Consider the following 22,616-nt stretch of genomic DNA (forward strand, 5'->3'; position numbering starts at 1 on the left):
GTTACCCACATTGCAATAACACAACAGCATAATTTATAGGAGGTTTTAAAGGTTAGGGTCGTTGGTCAAGTACTCTGAAATATTAAAGACACTGGACACTATTGGTATTTGTCAAAGACCAGTCTTCTCACTTGGTGAATCTCAACAAATGCATAAAATAACAAACCTATGAAAATTTGAGCTCAATTGTTCGTCGCAGTTGCGAGATAATAAAGAAAGAAAAAACACCCTTGTCACAAGAAGTTGTGTGCTTTCATATGCTTGATTTCGAGACCTCAAAATTCTAGAACTGAGTTCTCAAAATCAAATTTGAAAACTACGTTACTGTAGAGGGAGCGGTTTCTCACAATGTTTTATACTATCAACAGCTCCCCATCACTTGTTACCAAGTGAGGTTTTATGCTTATAATTATTTTGAGTAATTACCAATAGTGTCCACTGCCTTTAAGGCAACACTTGATAAAGTTTTACCTGTAGCTGTACAATCTCCCCTTCTCTCTGTTTATGTTGAGAATGTAATCCTTCAATGACTGATGAAGCTGAACCTCCTACTACACTATCATATAACGATTCAGATGTCGACCAAGACATGGTACGCTCCAAAATGTCCATCTAATAACAAAACAAATCATTATTTGAATGAAACAAGATAACTTATGGTTCTATGAAATGATTATTTGCTTCAAAACCTGACATAAAGTAATGTATAAGGTGGTCTTTCACTTAGTGTTTAAATTTCATATAGACCCCTTGACTGGTAGCCATTGCCGAGGCAAAACAATATAAACGCCCGAGCTTGTACGCACCATGGCAATTCTCAGCCAATAGGCCTAATAGGTCTTCCTTTGACTTCAGTGAGGGCGCTGTTTGAGCTTGTGACGTTATATACAGAGCAAGAAGTCATTCAGGCTGCCCTTAAGTCAAGTAGCGTGTAAATAGCAAGGGTTGCAGGATGAACTCTTACCCAAGTAGCCTGGGCCCAATGTCATGGCTCTGCTTACCGTTAAGCAAAGAATCTGCGCTTTAAGTAGCAGGGAATTACGGGCCTCTATCAAGTGTATATCATGGCAGAAAATTTTTGCTAGTGCATGTGCGTAATCCACGTTACTAGGCATTTCTTCGCTTACACAGCAGAGTAAGGCGAGTAAGCAGAGAATGGTGATCATAAGTGCAGAATTCGGCGGCAAGCAGAGAAATGAAATTTGGCCCTGTTAGGGTTAGCATGGTTCATTAAGGGTCTAAGAGAGTACTGACCAAAGGCCGGTTTATAGTCGGTCGCGACATGGTCGGGCGATGGAAATCTTGACACAGTATAAAAAAAAGAAAGGCCTCAGCGATGACTATAAAATTTGCCGCGCGTCAAGATTTCCATCGCGCGACCGACTATAAACCGGCCTTATGTATACCTGGGTGGGAGTGTGAAATGGACCAGGAGTGGTTGGCAAGCTCTGTACAGGTGTACTTGCTCCTGAGCGGTTTCCATGACTGCTACTGTCTTCCACTTGTTGTGTTAATCTCCTCTCCTACAATAGTATGCGGGATAAAGAATATTACATTTGAATCAAATAATACATTTAAAGACACTGGACACTATTGGTAATTGTCAAAGACTAGTATTCTTACTTGGTGTATCTCAACATATACATAAAATTACAAACCTGTGAAAATTTGAGCTCAATCGGTAGTCAAAGTTGCGAGATAATAACGAAAGAAAAAACACCCTTGTTACACGAAGTTGTGTGCTTTCAGATGCTTGATTTCATGACCTCAAATTCTAAATCTGAGGTCTCGAAAAATGCATGGAAAATTACTTCTTTATCGAAAACTTCAGAGAAAGCCGTTTCTCACAGTGTTTTTTACTATCAACAGCTCCCCATTACTCGTTACCAAGTAAGGTTTTATGCTAATAGTTATTTTGAGTAATTACCACTAGTGTCCACTGCCTTTAATAGGTCAATTAATAGGTTGATCGTCATGAAACATAAGATTCCAACTGCCTCGACCCGCCCGAGTAATATGCCTGTGGGTTTTTTCACAGGACTCGGGAAAGTATTGAGTATACAGTGCTCACACACACCGGTGTATGGATAAAAAACAAAACTAATGTTCTTTATCTCCAATGCAAATTTAACATCCATTATATATCGTATGCCAAAACATAGGATTAGAGCTGCCTCTAGCTACCACGCAATCTCGGTAGTCTAGTTGGTAAGACACTGCTCTAGAATTGCAAGGGTTTTTACTTGTTTATAGTGCACTTGTTCACCATTTTAATGTAATTTTGATATGTGTACACTTCTGAACTTTTCGTAATTATCGAGTAAAAAATCAGGCCCCTACCTAAAGGTTTTTTGAAAAACTAAAAACACTTCTTCCGTTGAGAGCGGGCGTCAAAGGACAATGCCGCTGACGTCATTTGTGGGAGTTTGCTTTGTTATACATCCACGCTGCAACAAAGCTGCTTTATCTACTTATGACGTTTTGAGAGTGATTACGTAACGGGGCTTTTCGCAAATCTCGCAGAAAAGCTCTGGACAAGGGCATACAAAATGATTGTTTTTTTACACAATTGAAACCTATTTATAATCATATGACTCGATTTCCTTATTCATCAAAAACATTTTAAGTGGAATTCAGCAAAGTTCACGACATGACATTTTCGTTCAAGCAGGTCTTTAAAAATAAAATAAAAATTTCAACTTCTACCCGCACAGGTACACATTAATGGCCTTGGGTGAAAACCAATGTATGTTGGTTTGGTTTTGGAGGCTTTTAAAAATAATTACTTCAATTTGAGGAATTCACTGTTTTTCTTTTCGCATTTGTTGTCGTATATGAGTTGGTATATTTTTATGAAGGTTTTGGAGCGGATGTAACAAAGTCTATAAGATGTGATTTTTGATATAACATTGGTTTTTCCTAATCAGGTCAAGGGTCATCTGAAAGGTCAATGCAGCTGACCTTTTCACTGATGGCATCTTGGGCCAGAAGCAACTTTCTTCGTTCAGTATCAACTCTCATCTTCTCTACTTCAAGCTGTTTCTCCAGGTGTGTCTTGTCTCTTTGGGCCTCCTCAAGGGCCTTGGTGTAGGTACTTAACTGGGCCTCAGTGCGAGCCATTTCACTGCAAATTATAATAGTCACACATTATAGTCATACATTTTAGCGTGTCATGGCGGAGTGGATAAGGGCACCAGACTTAAGCACAGCAGCTGACTTCACAAAACACTAGGATTATTCCCATCTCGAGTTAGGACGAGTAACCCGACCTAACTAAGGATGGGTTCAATGCGTCCAGCAGCTGATTTGACAAAACACTAGGATTAATCCCATCTCGAGTTAGGACGAGTAACCCGACCTAACTAAGGATGGGTTCAATGCGCCCTAACGATTATGGATACGGGACTTAACTCTTCCTAAGTCCTAAGATAAATCCTAAGTCAGGAAAAGTTTGGTTAAATCAAAGGCTGGTGTTTCTGTCCAGTTGTGCCCAGTCGTGACACTTGTGTTCTTAATCAAGACCATTACTGCTGCTGACTTCAGATGGGAAATAAAGCCACATATGTTTCTATGTGTTGTGAAATGTACACAACAAAATATGGGAAATTTTACATTTTGTGTCAAAATTTCCGCATAAATTCAAGAGTTTTATAAAAAGTAACAGCTGAATAAGATTTTAAATGTGTCCCCTTCCTTTATATCAAACTTGATATAAATCAAAGAGTGCTATATCCTTCAAATATAATATTATATGTTGCCTTCCATTATGAGCTGTGTTCACATCGTGCTTGCAGTCAGTCCAGACTTGATGGCTCTTTTGTAAACATATTATGTCACAAGTTATAAATGGTAACCGTTAGAAAGCTTTGAACGAAATATAACAAACTACAATCTTAACAAGAACTAACTCAAATTGTTGCCAGTGTAATTTTGAATCCTGTGAAGGTTACTGAACCACCGTACCTTTCTTTTGATTCTTCTAATGAGTCTGCCTTAGCTTTAGCCATCTCGAGCTCGGCCTGTAAACGAGACTTATCCTGTCGTAATAACGCTAGCTGCGATTCCATAGATGATAACTTAGACCCAGCAATCAGGGCACTCTCTGTAGCATTACGCTCTTTCTCTGTAGCTGAAGCTAGTTGAGCTTGGCTGTCCGCTAGACGCTCAGTCAAGCTACGTTCAACTTGTTCCCAGTTACCGGACTGGGCATTGAAGGTGGTGTTTAAGTTCTCAATCTGGCGCAGTAATGGGCGAGTTGCTGGACATAATTAGAAATATCAAAATGGTAAATACTCTAGTTATTAAAACTACGTCACTTCTTACAATGTTTTATACTGTCAACCTCTCCCCATTAATCCTTACCAAGTAAGGTTTTATGCTAATAGTTATTTTGAGTAATTACCAATAGTGTCCACTGCCTTTAAATTTACAATCAGACGACCTGAGAGCTGACAAGATTCATTCTGAGGTTACAAATCTCATGTCTACTTTGTGTTTCTTTGTCCTCTTTTATAAAACGTTCCTGTTAAAAAGAGCATTTTCGGTCATAGCTCCAACACTTTGGAACAAGCTACCCACCCACATTCAAGCAGCTCCTCTATTAGACAATTTAAAAACATTACTTAAAACCCATCTGTTTTGTCAATCTGGTTATAATAGTGCTTAGAAACCTTCATACTTAGCGATCTATAAATTTTGTAATTATTATTATTATTATTACTATTATTATTATTATAATAAAGAGAGCCAGCTGTTGGAAGCGGTTAAAAGCACCGAATTCAAACTCTGTTATTTCTGATCAGCAGAGTGTGGGTTCGAATCCCCAGCCATGACACTTGTGTCCTTAAGCAAGACACTTAACCATTGCTTTGTCCTGCACTTATCGAAAAGAGAAGGGGTTCGCCCCAGTGTTCCTGGCTGTGGCTGCTGATGCGCCGTAGCACCTTGTAAACCCTTAGAACTCATCACTGCAATAACCTATCTTTCTGAAAGTTTGTATATACTCAGCACCTTGAGTACCTTGTTTGGTAGATACGTGCGCTATATAAGACTTCAATATAAAATAATGAGGTGACTTACCAGCACTGACACTCTGACTGAGTTCCTGATTACGTTGCTCAGCTTCCTGTAGTCTCATCTGTAAATCAGATATCTCTTGTCGTAGATGACTCTCTTTACGAGCTTGATGCTGGTCTTGTCTACTGATGGACATCTGAAGGTCACTGATCTAGAAATCATACCACAGGATATAGGGTCAGACTTGGCATAGAGGTATACATGATGTAGGGTTAGGCTTAGCATAGGGCTACTGTAAAGTTACATTAGTGTCATTACCTTTCTAAATACACAGAACTCCAGATTATTATCTTTCTAGACCAGTACGAGTGTCTTATGCTTTTAGCCTCCTGCTGGTTTTATTCTATTAAGGCTAACCTGGTATTTTCTTAGTACTCTTCCCTGGTACTTAGGGGCCACTCAGAACTGCAATGTTGAAACATTTCGAAAAAAACAAATTTGCTGGCCCCATATTATTAACTAATAAAAAAGACAAAGTCAAAATACTCAGCTGGCCAAGATAGTCAGGTCATTCCTGATTATGCTAGGAAAAGCCGTTGAAATCTACTGATGTTGGAGACATTGGATCTCAAATATTAAATTAATTTAAGGCATTTTTTTTTCTTCAGTATATTATTTTATTGAGGGCTCCATTCTATATATAAAAAAATAATATACAAAAATAAAAAATCTGGAAAAAATTTGAACAGGGTGGTTGGTGGGTGGGTTAAAAAAGGGAAAAAAAGAAAAGAAACAATAAAAACCAGAATGTTTGAACATTGTCTATTCTGAATGGCCCCTAACCTGTAGTAGCAGTGCCTCATGCTCCCTTCTAGCCTCCTGCTGGTTATATTCTAAGGCTAACCTCATCTCTAATTAGTACCTGGTTCTTACCTGTAGTAGCAGTGCCTCATGCTCTCTTCTAGCCTCCTGTTGGTGATATTCTAAGGCTAACCTCATCTCTAATTAGTACCTGGTTCTTACCTGTAGTAGCAGTGCCTCATGCTCTCTTCTAGCCTCCTGTTGGTTATATTCTAAGGCTCACCTCATCTCTAATTAGTACCTGGTTCTTACCTGTAGTAGCAGTGCCTCATGCTCCCTTCTAGCCTCCTGTTGGTGATATTCTAAGGCTCACCTCATCTCTAGTTAGTACCTGGTTCTTACCTGTAGTAGCAGTGCCTCATGCTCCCTTCTAGCCTCCTGCTGATTCCGCTCCAGAGCTAACCTCATCTCTTCCTTAGCATTCATCTCAGCACTCAACTTAGTCTCTTGTACCTTGCTGTTCTTAGTTGCAATGCCTTTATGTAACTCAGCTAAGTCCCTATCATCAAAGCAGACAGTCACAGAATTAAAGACACTGGACACTATTGGTAGTGGCTGAAGAAAACCGGAGTTGTCAACCATCGGTTCTTTTCAGAACCAAACCTAAAAAAATATTTACACATGGTGCTACCACAAACCTCTCCTAAAATTCACCTGACATTATCATCACAATATTTTGGCTTGTGCCTACTTGAAGGAAATGTACAAGTGTTTTTAAACAACAAAAATACAATGTAGTGCGCCTTAGTCCTAGTGCACATTTTAGGCAACATGGTATTTGTACGCTATATGATTTGACTCCCACCAAAGTGGGCGTGGCAAACAGTGGCTGCTTGTGACGATGGTGCAAGGAGTCAATATGGCAGTTGAGAGAAGGCATGATGATAATAACAACACATTCTGAGGGCATTTCATAATAACCGTATCAATGCGCTTTACATTAGTGCCCTGATCATAGGGCCAATAACATCCCTTTTCTAATGTTTCTCAGCTCCCTTGGGAGTATACAACCTGGGCAACCATTTATATCATTCCAAAGGCTTTTCATTCACAATATCAACCAATGATGCATGTATTCTGTTATTAAATATTGTATCCAGAAGCATTTATTAAGTTTTTCTAACAAAGAGTTTGAGTATGAAACTGTATACAGACAAAACAAGAAATGTACGGTTGTACAAAAGTTTAGACAAATATTGTAATCAGTGACTTTGTAAAGCAACTTAGGCATAGACAGATTGAGATTTTTCTCTGACACCGCAGGGAACAATGTTATTTCACATTCCTGATTTCATTGAATCAAATCCAGAGAGAACTTACTTGTAGGAGGCATCCAACGCCGCCTGTGTACTGCGTACTTTCTCTTTAGAGTCATCCAGTTCCATACGCTGATTGCTTAACTCTTTATCCAGTCTGTCTACTGCTACATTCAACTTCTTAATGATGTCTGTAAATGACAAATGAGTCAGTAATTTTCATAATACAGTGAAAAAAATCTCCTTAACCTGGACTTTGGCTCGGAGATCCTTCATCCATGAACAAGCCATAACAGTAAACTTAAGATTGTGTTTGATTTATTCTTGTTTTGAAGCCTATTCAGAAAAGTGACCTTAACCATTATACTAGCCAAGAACCCAATGGAGAGAAGACAAGGAAGGAAGTTTCAGTTTTAGTTGTAGGAGGAAAACCCCAGAGAATTATTCCAGGGAAAACCCAGAGTCAGGTAGCGACTGAACCCCAATCCACGTAGTGCCCCCGGCGTGATTCAAACTAGGGTCCTAGAGGTGGAAGGCAAGGAAAGATACCATACACCAACACAACCACATTTTAGCCATGAAATGTCAACTTACTATTTTCCCCAAGATATTTCTACAAAATATATCTACACATAACCCAACCCCTGTATACATAAATGCATCAACATGATGTCTATTTTGTCTATAAGACTTAGCGTATTTGTCTCACCTTTTTGCTGCTTTTCCAGTTCTTCTTTGCCATCTAAGACATTTTCCAAATGCTCAAGTCTCCCAGTGGTTTCATCCAGCTGTTCTCTGCAAGATGAAAATAATGCATTTGATAATTACACTGTCCGACTACATCAAACTATTGACTCAACCTCTACTCACATCAATGGTTTAATCTACTTAAATAATAATAAATAATAACATGCATTTATATAGTGCTTAATGCCAGGTTTCTAAGCGCTAAAACAAGAAGTGTACGATAACAAAAAAATTACAACTTATAGTGGGATGAAATAGCAGAAACTAAACAGCTTAGATGGATTTAAATAAGTGTGTTTTTAGAGCGGTTTTAAATGAGTCCAGTGTAGTGGAGGCACGGATGTGGATGGGAAGATTGTTCCAGAGAGTGGGTGTGGCGATTGAGAAGGAGCGGTTTCCATAGCGAGTGCGGGGGATACTTCCCATCTCACCCTCAACTCAACATTTCAAACAATATGCTCTGATCGTCTTCAGTAGGAAGTCGATCACAGCAATACGATCAGAGCATGAAATGTATGGAAGTGTCGTGGCCGAGCGGTTAAGAGCACCAAATTCAAACTCTGGTGTTTCTGATCAGCAGAGTGTTGGTTCGAATCCCCAGCCGTGACACTTGTGTTCTAAAGCAAGTCACTTAACCATTGCTTCGTCCTTCAGACGGAACGTAAAGCCGTTGGTCCCATGTGTTGTGTAACGCATGTAAAAGAACCCACCCAGTGCACTTATTCGAAAAGAGAAGGGGTTCGCCCCGGTGTTCCTGGCTGCTGTATGCGCCGAAGCACCTTGTTACCCCTTATAAGGTGCTAAAGACTTGGGACTCAGAATTCATCAATGCAATAATCTATATTTCTGAAATTTTGTATATACTCAGCGCCTTGAGTACCTTGTTTGGTAGATACGGCACTATGTAAGAATTTGATATTATTATTATTATTACATTCCCTCAACTCTGACTACTTACTTCTGTGAGTTTATAAGCGTCTCATTTTCTTTCTCTTTAGCTCGTAGTTTCTTGATGATGTTAGAGTTCTGCAGTTGCTGTTTAGACAGCTTCTCTCCTTCAGCCATCAAGTCAATAATGGTCTCTTCCTTCTCCTTCAAGATCTGTTCTGTCTGATTATTGCCATCTCTAAAAGGAACATTAAAGGCAGTGGACACTATTGGTAATTACTCAAAATAATTATTAGCATAAAACCTTACTTGGTAACAAGTAATGGGGAGAGGTTGATAGTATAAAACATTGTGAGAAACAGCTCTCTCTGAAGTGACGTAGTTTTTGAGAAAGAAGTAATTTTCTGCGAATTTGATTTCGGGACCTCAGATTTAGAATTTGAGGTCTCGAAATCAAACATCTGAAAGCACACAACTTTGTGTGACAAGGTGTTTTTTCTTTCATTATTATCTCGCAACTTCCACAATCAATTGAGCTCCGCAAGGATAAAGACAGGTCCCTGCCGCTAGATCCAGTGATTCCATTGGATACAATGGTATTGGGTAAACGTGCACAGTGACATGAGCTAAAGATGCCCAAACAGTTCACTGCTGTCACGTCCGCAATAGAATTTGACTGCGTAACACTATGTGACATGACTAAGGTCAATGATGAATCTACACGCCGGATTTGGAGGCAGGTCTCTGGCGTTATTTATGAGCATCGAAGTGTGACGTCAGATGTTCAGGCTTTGTGACGGATTGATTTTTTGCAAAGTTGTGAAGTGAAATTCTCTTCCACTTTGTGGTTTGGTGATACATACCTGCTGGCTATATCCTTGGTCAACTTCTGCACTTCTTTCTTCAACACATCTCGCTCCTACAGGAAAACATAGTTTGACATTTATTCAAACTCAAATGAATTCAAGACAAATCAACTAAATTCTCAAAGGTTGGACAAATATAAGGAAATTGAATTCGCAAAAAAAACAATTCAACAGTGTACACATGTTACACACTAATTCTGAAATGTAAATTGATGAGTAGATTTTTATTCAACATGTATTATTTATGAGTGAGAAATGTTCAACTATTTCGTCTTTCAACAATGCATTATGTTTATGCTCTATGTTTTATGACCCTGGTCAGTAGGAGATATTTCTGAATAGAAAGACCTCAAGAGCATATTCTTATCATCTGACGAGTCTCATGAGTCTTAAGCCGCGTTCCCATAGGACTTTGGGGTCTGGTAACTTACCGGCCCGGTAAGTTAACTTACCGGCCCGGTAAGTTAACTTACCGGCCCGGTAAGTTAACAGCTGTTCGCACTTGGAGTAAAGTGGTGTCCGGTAACTTAACATGGGCCTTTCTCAAACCTCAGCTTGTTTTTCGGCTCAGGCTTGGTCTCCGCTCGCTGCGTACGCAGTGAAACGCAGCTATGCTTTTAACCTAAAAAGCGCGTATTGCACGCAGTGGTTTGAACATCATAGGACCTTTTAGGAATAAGTCACATGACAGTATTGTTAAGTTACCAGAATGGCGCGTTCGCATTGGACTTCTTGTCCCTGTTAAGTTAACATTGTTAAGTTACAGCCGCTCAAATCGCCCTGTTAAGTTAACCGCGCTGTGGTGGTAACTTACCACCCCGGTAATCGGTAAGTTACCGACTGTTCGCACTTGGAATTAACATTGGTAAGTTAGCAATTTGCGGCGGTAAGTTAACCTTTTTAAGTCCAATGTGAACACGGCTTTTGTAAGTTGATTTTGCATTTACACCGATATGTATTAGGCACAGTATACTCAGTACTTTCTCTACATCCTATAAAAACACAGGTAAATCACTCGCGTGGGATTCGAACCCACAACCTTTGCATTGCTATAGCATGTCTTACCACTATACCACCAAGCTGTACAATCCCAGCTATATCTAGTTGGGCCTCTGGCCCCCGTTCTATGTTCAATCAATCAATCAAAAGAAATTTATGAAGCTCCAAAATCAAAGGCTCTAAGGCGCTGATGTATGGGCCCAAACAGGAGAAACTTTATTGATGATACACCTCCTGAAACAGGTGAGCGTTCAGAAATGTCTTGAATATATGCAGTGAGGTGGTATCTCTGATGTATTGTGGAAGTTTATTCCAGATTCTGGGTCCGTATACAGAAAATGATCTATCGGCAAAAGAGACTTGGGTTCTAGGCTCAACAGAGTGTGGTGAACAGGAGGCTGATGATAGAAGTCCTCACTGTTAGGAACTTATTTGGAGCATGTCCGTGATGTAGGCAAGAGCTTGTTTCAGTATGCTTTAAACATTTATAAGCAAGAAGACCTTGTAGTTGATTATTTGCGTGATTGGAAGCCAGTGATAAGTTCGGAAGTGTTGGCTCTCATTGCGCAGTCTGAGCCCCAACTCGGGTAACAAAATTAAGCGGGGAACGGTCATTGTTTTTGTCACATGGTCAAAGCCCTTTGGCCAGGATTGTAGCATGGTGGCTAAAGGCAGTCGGTCCTTATGTGTTAGCAGTGAGTACTGCACTATTTTAGTAGATGTTTTTAATAGATGTCTCAAGAGAATTGTACTTACTTTTTGTGAAGCTTGTAGTTTTCTCTCCATAGATGAAATGCGTTGTGTAAATTCTTCAGTCAAGTCATTCAAGTCAGTCATTTCTGTTTCCCTCGCTGCCTCAGATTGTTGCAGTTGACTAGAAAAGAACACAACATAATCGGATTAAAAAACATCCAAATCCTTCATACAGCACTTAAAAGCACACAACTTCGTGTACCAAGGGTGTCTTTTTTTTTCATTATTATCTCAAACTTCGACGACCGATTGAGCTCAAATTTTTACAGGTTTGTTATTTGATGCAATGTTGAGAAACACCAAGTGAGAAGACTGGTATTTGTCAATTACAAATAGTGTCCAGTGTCTTTAACAAACATCTAAATCCTTCATACAGCCAATATAACAGGCTGTAAACAGTTGTGCTTTTTGATTCCCAAAACACATAAAAGTACAAATTAGAGTCATTAACCGCCGGTTCTTATCAGAACCAACACTGCTCAAAAGAGACAATCACATGGTGTTACCTTCACCCTCTCATAATAATCGATCAAAACACTGGAAATATTTCTGTACCTGTTATTTCTTACCAAAACTACGTTCTTCATCATAAGATTGAACCGGATGTAGCATCTGTGACCCCAACACCGGGATATATACTTAGTGCATTTTATAATGTGACGTCATTAATCTAGTTTAATATTCTTTCTCATCTCCCTGGGGAGCATATAACTTCAAGCTGCTTATAATAGCACTAGGGGTTTATCTAGCATAGTATTTAATTTAAATTTACCTGTTCGATAACTTACTGGCCTTCACGCCTTCTTTATTTTGAAACTTTTGGCCTTAGTGCCCTTTCAACTGGCCTTGGTGCCCTTTCAACTGGCCTTGGTGCCCTCCAAAATTTGGCTTGCCCCAAGGCCAAAGTTGCCTTGCCCTAAACAATTTGTAATTCCAGGCCTGGGGATGTATCCAATATGTATTTGTTTTTACCTCTTAAGGATATTGAGAGATTCTTGTAAGTCCACATTCTGGTTACTGAGAGTCATGACTTGACTCTCTCTTGCCTGAAGTACCTCCGCCATTCCAGCAAGTTTCTGGTGTTAAAGAATCATTCAATGAACAATGAAAAATATACAACTGAACCAGATGGAACATTTTACCTTTGTTACATTATGTATATCTTAACAATTATAAATTGGGTGAATTCAAAATGTTAACTTCTTTCATAAATTCTCCTTTACTAGGGATTGGGGAACATGCTATTGGAAAAACAAAACATGTACCAAACATTACATGTATGTACCATATGGCTATTTTTCTCTGTTTACAAAGGTGCCATTAACAACTATGTGTACACTCTTTTGTTACAAAGACATCAATTGAACAACACATTTATATTGAGTAACTCTTTGCAGAGCTTGTATTGGACAAACCCAACCACTTTATATTCATCATTAACCAAACACAGCGATTGTGAACTCATAATAACATTGAGATAAATGCTTTAAAGCTGTTGTTCATAAAATGTTCAAAATAAATTGTGTACCTATGATTGTGCTGTGCACAAAGGTTATGTGTACAACGCATGTAAGAATTATGTTATCTTGTAAAGCTTCATAGGGTATGTTCAGACAGCGTACTAACTTAGACCTGAACCGGTTTAACTTTTTAGAGCAGCGGGGGGTGGTCAGAAAAATAAAAAAAAACCTTGCGTTCAAACAGCACAGAGTTAAACCCAATCCGGTTTATCTTCGGTTTTAAGAGGTCAAAGTAGATGCTCTAACATCCGGTTTTATTCATCAGATTCGCGCACCGAGATACTGAGTGCCCTGGACGATCATCAGAACATGTTATTGGGTAAAAATGGCTCAATCGAACGCAGAAAACAGTTTTACCGCTGGGAGGATATGGGCACTTAAAACAAACATGAACACAACTCTAAAACAAACAATTAAACAAACAAAATATTGATACAAACTGCCGAAAAAACTCGCCAAAATATTATCCATATTCCATGAAACAGAACATTTGCCTCAATGTCCCTTGAAATATTCCAGTTAAAATTTGTATTACTTTCATAGAAATGCCCTTTACTTAAGAAAGCAGGCAAACATCAGGTTTGCATGTTCAGCGAACAATTAGCCTTGTTTAGCGGAGCAGAATGCTACACAAAATGTTACAGTTGCTAATAAAAAATCATCATTTGCTACTCAATTGGCAATCAGTGCAGTCTAAATATGTTGCTATTGCTGGACGAAATCGTTATTTAATTTATGCTTTGCAACATAATAGATTACATCATTTGATCGTGCAAAATAAACAATTATATAGATAACATTTGGTAAAGACCTTCACCTTTAGCTTACATAATAATCCTTTCCAATGTTTTTTGTCAAAAATTCCTCGCCTGACTGATTGGGGCATAAATTCACTGCGTTAAAACTTAGAGTAATGGATTCCAATCAAAACAGGAGATTCCATATTAAAAAAACCAAATTTTGCAATTTAATTTGGATTTGTTAGACATAGTTTTCTCCGCTCAGCAATTTTAGGATTTAAAAAAATCAATAAGCACATTACCTTCAAGAGAACACCTGGTTGAATAGGGCTCTGTGACTCCTGTGCTGTCTGATGGTCCTCTTCAGCTGGGTTTACATTGGCAGTGTCAGCTGGTGCTTAATACAAAACAAAATTTTAATTTTTCGCTTGAATGAATTTCTCTGTATATAAAGTACATGTCGTCAAATTACATCTGACTATGCTGCATGCTACTGGATACTGGAGAAAAAAAACCAGCATAATATCTTCTACTAATATTTTACATATAATAACAAGACAAGAAAAATGTACACTGTAGTGCAAATAAACACTAAACACAAAAGTAAACACTTTTAACACAGAAGTAAACATGTTTGTCTGGCTGGCATGAATGAAACGACATAACAAGTATGATACAAAAATATTTAACAGAAAATTAAGCTTTAACATAGTATTATTAATTTGTTTCTTTTCTATAAATGTTGCTTTTTAATGTGATTACACTTGCAATTTACTTTCAAAGGTTTTAAAAGAAATGTAAAATTGGGCATTACCAGTAAAATCAGTGTCCAAAGCCATTCATTTTGAGCACTTCTTTGATTTGAGTCTATTTGTATGATCTACCATGTAACTGATCCTCTAGAAATGGTTTCCAGGGAAACATTTTTCCAACAATAAAGAAATCCTGGGCAGATCTCTGGAATAAACCTCACTACTGTGTTTTGGGAAAAACCTTAAAACTAAAAATTTGGAAATATGATTAAACTAAAACAAATACAACTCAGTTACAATTTCCAACTGATAAGAAAACGATGACTCCTAAAAACACTTACTTTGTTCCTTCATTTCAAAAGGTCTTGGTGTTTTCTCTGCACTGTTTACATCTTGTTCTTCTTGCGTTGGGGTTGGAGTTCTATTACTTTCCTCTCTAGTGTCACTGCTGCTACTCAGAGACTTAAAGGATGTATTGATGCAACTGACCTCCTTCTCATCCTGGTTATCAGAATCAACATCTGCCGAGTAAGCCGTTGACTCACGACGATTGAAGTCTATTGCATCTAGCAGTGAAGGGATTCGCTGAGTGTCTATCGTATCATGAAACCTCCCTTCAGAGATGATACTGAAATCACTATCAGGACTTCTCTTACCGTTTGAGGAGGACGAGAAATGTTTTGGTGATTGGCTTTCTGGCGATTCTCTGGTATCATAGTTACTTAATGATGACAGCTCACTCCCTGTGAACTCATTGATCACAACAAAATCACTGCTGCTTGACGTTGCGTTTGTCTCTTCAGAGTGTTCTGATTTGGAATCAGACGGGGATCCTTCCCGATTCTTAAAGTCTTTTTCCGGTGTAGTTTCAGGGGTGTCTGGTTTGGGCTTGACAGTGTCGAGCAACTCTGAGTCATGTTTGAGCTGTGTCTGTGAGACGCTCATTAAGTCATCACTGGATTGTGGCGAAATAGCTGAATATTGACATCCCTCAACGTCTTCCTTGGATATTGGAACAAAGGAAGATGATGAGCCAATCATGGATCCTGAGTCATCGATTGATATCTCCAGTGGATTCAACGACTGCGTCAATAAAATAGCAGCCGTTGATTCATTCGGACTCACTTTATCATCAAGATCCTCACAAACTTCCTTTTCATTGTTTTCCTCCTTTTGATTTGTTCCTTGGGTCGCACAAACCACAAGATCAACAGAAACTGCCTCAATTGTTTTCCTTGAGATGTTTTCACTGCTCAAATCTTCTTTTGCCTTCTCATTTTGATTTTTAGAGTTGTCTTTTGATTTCTGTTGCTGTGACTTCTTTGTTATGACAGAGGATGTTGTTCTGCCAGGTGATCGGACCGACTGGGCCACAGGAGTGGGTGTTTTGGATGGAGATGGATCGTCCAAGAAGGCACTGAAGAAGTTATCCTCACTTTTTAGCTGATTTCTTCTTGCTGAGTATGAAGACAAAAGACTTGCGTCCTGAGATAAATCCTCTGTCAGGGTAAACAAAACTGATAGTGAGCATTATACATTATAGTTTTCAGTCAAATTAAGGTGTCAGCGTTCTTCCTTAGCAGTTATTAAAATAATAAAAGTCTTAACTTAATATTGTCATATTTTAACTAGCATGACTAGCATACCACTACAAATGGAATAGCTCTTTCTGATGTTTTTGTCTGATTCTGAATATATACATATCAATGATAAAAAAAGGGAAAAGTTTTCATATGGCGGCAGCACTTTTTCAATCGATATGAACCACTAATATAATAATAATAATAATGTATTTATATAGCACATTTTCCATATACATGTATGTTCAAATGCGCTTGACATATTGTTGATTACAGAGAGATATTGGTAGTCTATTCCACAGTTTGGGAGCGGCAGTACTGAAGGCTCTATCACCAAGTGTGGGTAGCATCTTGGAAAATGGGTGGTTCAGCGTGATGCCTTGAGAGGAGGGATGGTTGCGTGATAGTTATAAGTTCAGATAGGTAGGTCCCTCCCTGGAGGAGCTAGACCGTGGATGCATTTGGTGAGAAGGTGAGAAGAAGAACTTTGTATTCAATCCGGGACCTGATGGGTAGCCAGTTTCGGAAAAGTTTCCGTATGGCGCCACCACTTTTTCATTCGATATGAAATAATAATATATAGTATCTAATTTACCTCAATGAGATATCCCCTTTTGTAAAAATGAGTGAAAAAGTGGTGGCGCCATAGGTAAAGATATCAAAAACAACCTATGGATATTTGGCCCAACATTGTCAAAAAAAACTGTGCAAATCTTGACCTACTCTTGAGTGCAAGGATAATTCTTCTTCCGGCAATGTGCCAAACAATTAACATGCCAAATTACAAAAGCACTGAATAAGACGGTTACTTGTGTGAGGCAATTGTGATGAGCGCAAAACTTGTAACAAAGATATAATTACATGCTTACAACACCGTACACGTAGTCTAAAAATAGAACATGTTTAGAATAGAAGAAGCCTACCCTTTGTGGAAACAGAACTGCGAGCTGTCTTGCTCGAGTTTGCCGTCGTCAGAATCTTACTGCCCGGGCCCGACCCCGTCTGTTTTTGCGAAGAGTCTGCCGAATCTTCTGCCTGAATATCAAGGACTCTGTCTATGGACTTCTGGGCAGACGACAAAGCCGATTTGGCGAAGCCACTCAACCCACCTGTTTCAAACCAACTCATTGTCACTTTGTCACATTTGTGGATAGAGAAATCAACCAAAATTGTGGATTTTAGCTAAAAGATAATGACACGATCGAGAACATCAACATTTACACGTCCTCATCTAATTTGGGCAATGTACTTATCCAAAGGGGGTGATTTACAATAAACACGGAACATGGAAAAGACAACAAACAATTTTGACGTAATTTAATTATAACTAAGGAGTATTTATTGATAAATTCCCTGAATTTGTATAACATGGTACATTATTTTGTTAATTAACAACGAGAACCTAGATTTGTAAGAGTTTTTAAAATAGACAGATTGTTCAGTTTACCCCTACAAATTAATGGTCTCTTCTTAGTGTAGACACATTAGTCTAGTACCCAACGGCCACCAGTGGTGTCTCAGACAGTCAAACGAGAAGTAGTCGGGTAAATTATTTTCATTGAAAATTACCACGGGGATAGAGAGTTTTGCTTCTTTATTTCAATTTGAGCACAGTATTTACAATATTTAAGCCAATAAAACAAAAATATGTCCACTACAAACATAAATAAATGAAAAAATAACTTCCAACGTGACAAATTTCACTCGATTTAATATAGTCCATAATACCTGCCCCAACTGATGGCCGTCCCCAGTAGCACAATCGGTTAGCGCGTTGTACTTATAGACAGTAACCATACGCGTTGCTGCGAGGATATGCAAAGGTTGTGAGTTCGAGCCTCACCTGGGGAAATGTCTGGCATTTTTACTAAAAATTCAAATATATATTTTTTTTTATAAACTTGAATCTATGTGAATAGTAAGTTATGTGAACAAAATGTTCTTTTCCATCATTTTTGCTGACAATTAAATTGCTTTTAACCTTCCTGATCATACAGTCATGTAGAAGCAAGACAGAAATTGGACCACCAGAATTTTTGTCAAGCAAAATTTATTGTTTGTCAAATCAAAGGTTTTAAGCAATAAAAATTGCTTTAAATGGGGGACTTATTTTTGGGTAATTACTCAACAAATGAATGAACATAAACTTTACTTGGTAAAGAGTGCTTGAGAGCGGATGATTTTATAAAACATATAAAAAGCGCTGTGCAACAAGAGTTTTTTTTATTTCATTCTTTCTTTTAATTGCAACTTTGATGACCAATTGAACCAACATTTTAACAGGTTTGTTATTTAATGCATATTTTAGGAAGAAAACTGGTCTTTTGACAATTACCAAAGGTATAGATAAAGTTTTGGTGCAACAATGTTTTGATTTACATGACTGTTATGAAGGTTATGTACATGTACCGCCCTCTAAAAATGACCTTGACCCCGCCCCGCCCTCCACAATCTGAATGATGAATGAAACTGTTGATGCATGTAATGTTTACTACTGAGTGTTATAATGGAGAGATAGCATGGTTCATTATACCTAGGTGTTGACTCAATAAGCATTTGAACAAACTTTTAAGGAACTTATATAAATGTGGCACGCAGTGACTATGAGTTAAGCTCAATATATAAAATCAATGAAATGGTTCATTCAATGACTTAATACATATTTTTTACAACACTTATTTTGAAAAGGTATCTTAAATTTGATGCACAAATAATTTTCTTTCATCTTACAATATTTAAAAAAAAATTAAATTAATTGTGTTCCAGCACAAAGTTTTCAAACAGACAACTTTTAAAAACACCCAGCTTTGTATAGCACCTTCACATTTAGATTTTAACATCTGACAGAATACAAATATTGACTGCGTTTACAGGCACTGGACACTATTGGTAATTGTCAAAGACCAGTCTTTTCACTTGGTGTATCTCAACATATGCATAAAATAACAAACCTGTGAAAATTTGAACTCAATTGGTCATTGAGGTTGCGAGAGAATACTGGCAGAAAAAACACCCTTGTCACACGTAGTTGTGTGCTTTCAGGTGCTGGATTTCGGAACCTCAAATTCTAATTCTGAGGTCTCAAAATCAAATTCAAATATTTTAGTCGAAAGTTACTTCTTTCTCGAAAACTATGTTACTCCAGAGGGAGCCGTTTCTCACCATGTTTTATACTATCAACAGCTCTCTATTGCTCGTTACTAAGTAAGTTTTTATGCTAACAATTATTTTGAGTAATAACCAATAATGTCTGGTGCCTTTAATAGTATTTTTTACCATAGCAGAATTAAAACAGTCAATATTTGTTATGTTGTGTTTCAATTAAGCATAAGAAATATCGTGTGATGCGTTTTAAACCAATCACAAAGGCTCTTTGTATGGGTTTTTACAACAATGTGTTATTGTTGTAACAAATTACAATAACTTTTCACGTTTAAAACTAAATTTTCTTGGACTACAGACATATAAGCAGAGATTTGCAAATGAGAGATCGATTAAAACATTAAACAATGAATGCAAGTTTGCAATGCAGCCAGCCAGCTGACAATTTTTTGCAAAAAGCGAGATCCACAATGAGGGGTAGTTCTGTTTACATTTTTGGGCTAGTTTAGCAGCAGAAAAGAGACTTGGTTGAAAATCAATGTAATACAATCCCCTCTGGGTTTTTCACTTGTTCACCGACAATTTGTTTACAATATATATTTGGTTTGCGGTAACACCATGTGTTTATCTACTTGCCAGGTAGAGAGAACTGTCTTTATTCTACTACCCCGGTCCGCGGAGTAGATTTAACGGATGTTCGGGAGACTTCTCAGTTCTGAAAAGAACTGTCCTGCTTTTTAACTACTATCCGGGCGGAAGGTAAAGAAAATTGGCTGGGACTAATTGTTTTAAAATCACAAATCTCATACAAAGCTTGTCATCTATTGAAATTCTTGCTCAGTGACAAAAACAATAAAAAAGAACCAGCGAGTTGGACACTTTGCTATTCTCTCAAAAAGTCTCCCATTCCAAACACTATGAGGTTGTTTAGACACAGTACTAAGGTCGGTTTAACTCATGGTTCAACATGATCGAGTGTGAACGGTTCTAAAGTTGGTCTGAATCGAGTTCAACCCACAAAAGATAAACCGTCCAGGGAGGGGGTTTATCTTTAGACTGCTTCGGGTTTATCTTTTAACACTGTGTGGATAGAATAAAAATGACCACATCCGGTTTAAATCACAACAGACCCCCCATTGACCTCCGTAATCACACAGTGACCAATGAACTGGACAATAAACCGGATGTTAGAGTAACAGGGTTGCGTTAGCTTTGACCTCTTAAAACCAAAGATAAACCGTATCGGGTTTAACTCAGTGCTGTCTGAACGCAAGGGAAACAACTTTCTACGACCACCTTGGAAGTTAAACTGGTTTGGGTCTCACTTAGTACGCTGTCTGAATGTATCCATATGTAAAGCTATGTTGCCTATTGGAAGTGAAGCAACTAACCAACCACCTAACATAAACCCCCAGCTCTTCATGGTGACTGATCGTCATAACTAGACTCACTAGACCATGCCTGTAATGTGTTGTAATGCATCTATTGTACCATGTTCAATAGTAGATGCATGGATGAGCAGGTACTTTATTGTATCCACTAGACAGAGATAACAAATAAATAAAGTAAACATCATGCATCATCAACATTCAACCATGACTCTGGATCGTCAACAAGTTTTATAATATTAAAAAAAAGGAAGCCCCCCCTCCCTGCACTAATACGCAGGATGGCCAACAAGCATTCAGTCAGTGCACAAATTATGGAACAATCTATTTCTTATTGAAAGAATTGCAAAGGTTGTGGGTTTGAATCCCACGCGAATAATATGCCTGTGATTTTTTCACAGAACTCGGGAAAGTACTGAGTATACAGTGCTTACACATTATCTGTATAATCTACTTCTTCACATCAATCAGGCATCATCTCTTGAATCCTTCAAAGCCACGATAAAAACTCATTTGCTTTTATTCTTAGTCAGAAAATAAATTTTTAGTCGTTTTTTTACAGTGTTTTGGAACCTTTGCAGAAGGTGCTTTTTAACAACTCTCATTTTGATTTATTAATTTTCATATCCAAGAGGTAAGAAAGCCAATCAAAGAATAATCAATGCTCCCAATGAAAGTTTGATCTATCCACGCAGCTTTTTCCCTAAACCTCAACTTGGGCTCACAGTCAACAACAAACCATTGATCAACTAGCATTTGCTTTGATCCAACCATTACAAAATAGAATCAACTCAAATCTTGGCATGTCATGATTAAAACAAACAAACAAAACCTCAATATGGCTATGGACCCATTGCACAACGCGCACGTCTCTTGTCTACCATTTTGGGGGTCGAAGTGTGCCCAAAAATGGTACCCATTTTAATGCACCAATACGATTGTGAACATACATGTTTTGGCCCCTAAAATGGCGGACAGGAGACCCGCGTGCAAGTAGGAATAAAAACATGCAGAGCCAGAAACTACCTATAGGAGTTTGCAGAGACTACTTCAGTGAGATGTTCCAGCCTTGGAGAAAGACTACTCCTCATTTCATTGGGCAACTACGCTTTGTGTGACCTGAAAAAAAGAAGAAAAAACATTATATTTTCTAAGGAAAAAAACAATAAGTTTTTATTACAAATGAACCTGCTCGTAATGGTACAAAAGCTATAGACCATGTGAACCTTTTTACAATAAGTGTGACCTTGTACTTTCTTTGAGTATTCTGGCAGACAAGATACTACACTGGTCCTATGGGAAAGTTGACATTTTGTGGCATAATTTCCAAGAACCAAGAGTTATGAAAGTAAAAGCTGGTCAAGTTTTGAGATGTGGCCCCCTTTCATCATATCAAAAGTTTATCAGAATTAGATTGTGCTATCTCCATAAAATATAAGATTTGATGTTTCTTCCATTGAGCTGTGTACAAATCATGCCTGCAGGAAGTCCAGGCTCTGTGGCTCTTTTGTAAACATGTGATGTCACAGGTCACATCGTCTATTTTCAATCCTATTTCGATTGACTGGTTGAGTGTTGCTATTGTTTCTGTTTATGGAAACACCATTAATGTACAATGTACAATGTTTATGAGTGCAAAGGTGAGAATACTTTCACGAGTTGATGGAATGTTCCATTCATCGAGGCTAAGCCAAGTTGAATGGAACATTCAATCTTTTGATGAATGAAAATATTCTCTCCATTGCACGAATACAAAGCATTCATTTTTTGTTTTTATAACATGCCTCTTGCTTGTTCTGTATTATAGCTGGCTGAAACACGATCACTTTGGGTGAACTAGTATAGTCTAGAGATTGCGGGGGCGTGTTTTGCAGGAGTAGTGCCTGCCGGGCACTAGTCTTTGAAAATAGTGCCTGGTTACAGCGCCCTCTCTTGACGTGAACCGTGAACAGCAACTACAAAACTTCCCTTCTTTTCCAGATTTCTGTTCTAATTTCACATTTAAGACCAAGAATGATCGATGACAATTAATTGATATTTTAAACCACTTCTATTTTGTCAACAGACAGTACAAAGAGAAGGACTAAAGAAAGGCCTGTGAGTGACCAGAAGAGGGAAATAGGTCGCTCTTACGGTCACTCAAAGTCC

At 38.2% G+C, this 22,616-nt stretch overlaps 2 protein-coding genes and 1 non-coding gene across 3 annotated transcripts in view; 1 reads left to right on the forward strand and 2 right to left on the reverse strand.

Moving 5' to 3' along the window:
* LOC139943795 (uncharacterized) overlaps positions 1-17,200 on the reverse strand; it is a 22,816-nt gene extending 5,616 nt beyond the window's left edge. The window contains exons 1-15 of the mRNA XM_071940609.1: positions 16,902-17,200; positions 14,740-15,897; positions 13,949-14,043; positions 12,359-12,462; positions 11,390-11,507; positions 9,632-9,687; positions 8,839-9,006; positions 7,843-7,928; positions 7,198-7,324; positions 6,220-6,376; positions 5,080-5,227; positions 3,964-4,258; positions 2,962-3,124; positions 1,407-1,523; positions 472-612 (exon numbers count right to left, since the gene is read on the reverse strand). Of these exons, the coding sequence (XP_071796710.1) occupies positions 472-612; positions 1,407-1,523; positions 2,962-3,124; positions 3,964-4,258; positions 5,080-5,227; positions 6,220-6,376; positions 7,198-7,324; positions 7,843-7,928; positions 8,839-9,006; positions 9,632-9,687; positions 11,390-11,507; positions 12,359-12,462; positions 13,949-14,043; positions 14,740-15,897; positions 16,902-17,106 (3,138 nt within the window). The 5' untranslated portion in view covers positions 17,107-17,200. The remainder of the gene's footprint in view (positions 1-471; positions 613-1,406; positions 1,524-2,961; positions 3,125-3,963; positions 4,259-5,079; positions 5,228-6,219; positions 6,377-7,197; positions 7,325-7,842; positions 7,929-8,838; positions 9,007-9,631; positions 9,688-11,389; positions 11,508-12,358; positions 12,463-13,948; positions 14,044-14,739; positions 15,898-16,901) is intronic.
* A 118-nt stretch (positions 17,201-17,318) lies between these two features.
* LOC139944674 (DNA topoisomerase 3-alpha-like) overlaps positions 17,319-22,616 on the reverse strand; it is a 32,340-nt gene continuing 27,042 nt past the window's right edge. The window contains exon 25 of the mRNA XM_071941746.1: positions 17,319-21,587. Coding sequence (XP_071797847.1) covers positions 21,556-21,587 — 32 coding nt within the window. The 3' untranslated portion in view covers positions 17,319-21,555. The remainder of the gene's footprint in view (positions 21,588-22,616) is intronic.
* Positions 17,726-17,829, forward strand: Trnai-uau (transfer RNA isoleucine (anticodon UAU)). Its single transcript has 2 exons — positions 17,726-17,763; positions 17,794-17,829. It is a non-coding gene; the product is annotated as a tRNA-Ile (tRNA).

The sequence above is a fragment of the Asterias amurensis genome, chromosome 11 (genome assembly GCF_032118995.1).
Source record: "Asterias amurensis chromosome 11, ASM3211899v1".
NCBI lineage: Eukaryota > Metazoa > Echinodermata > Asteroidea > Forcipulatida > Asteriidae > Asterias > Asterias amurensis.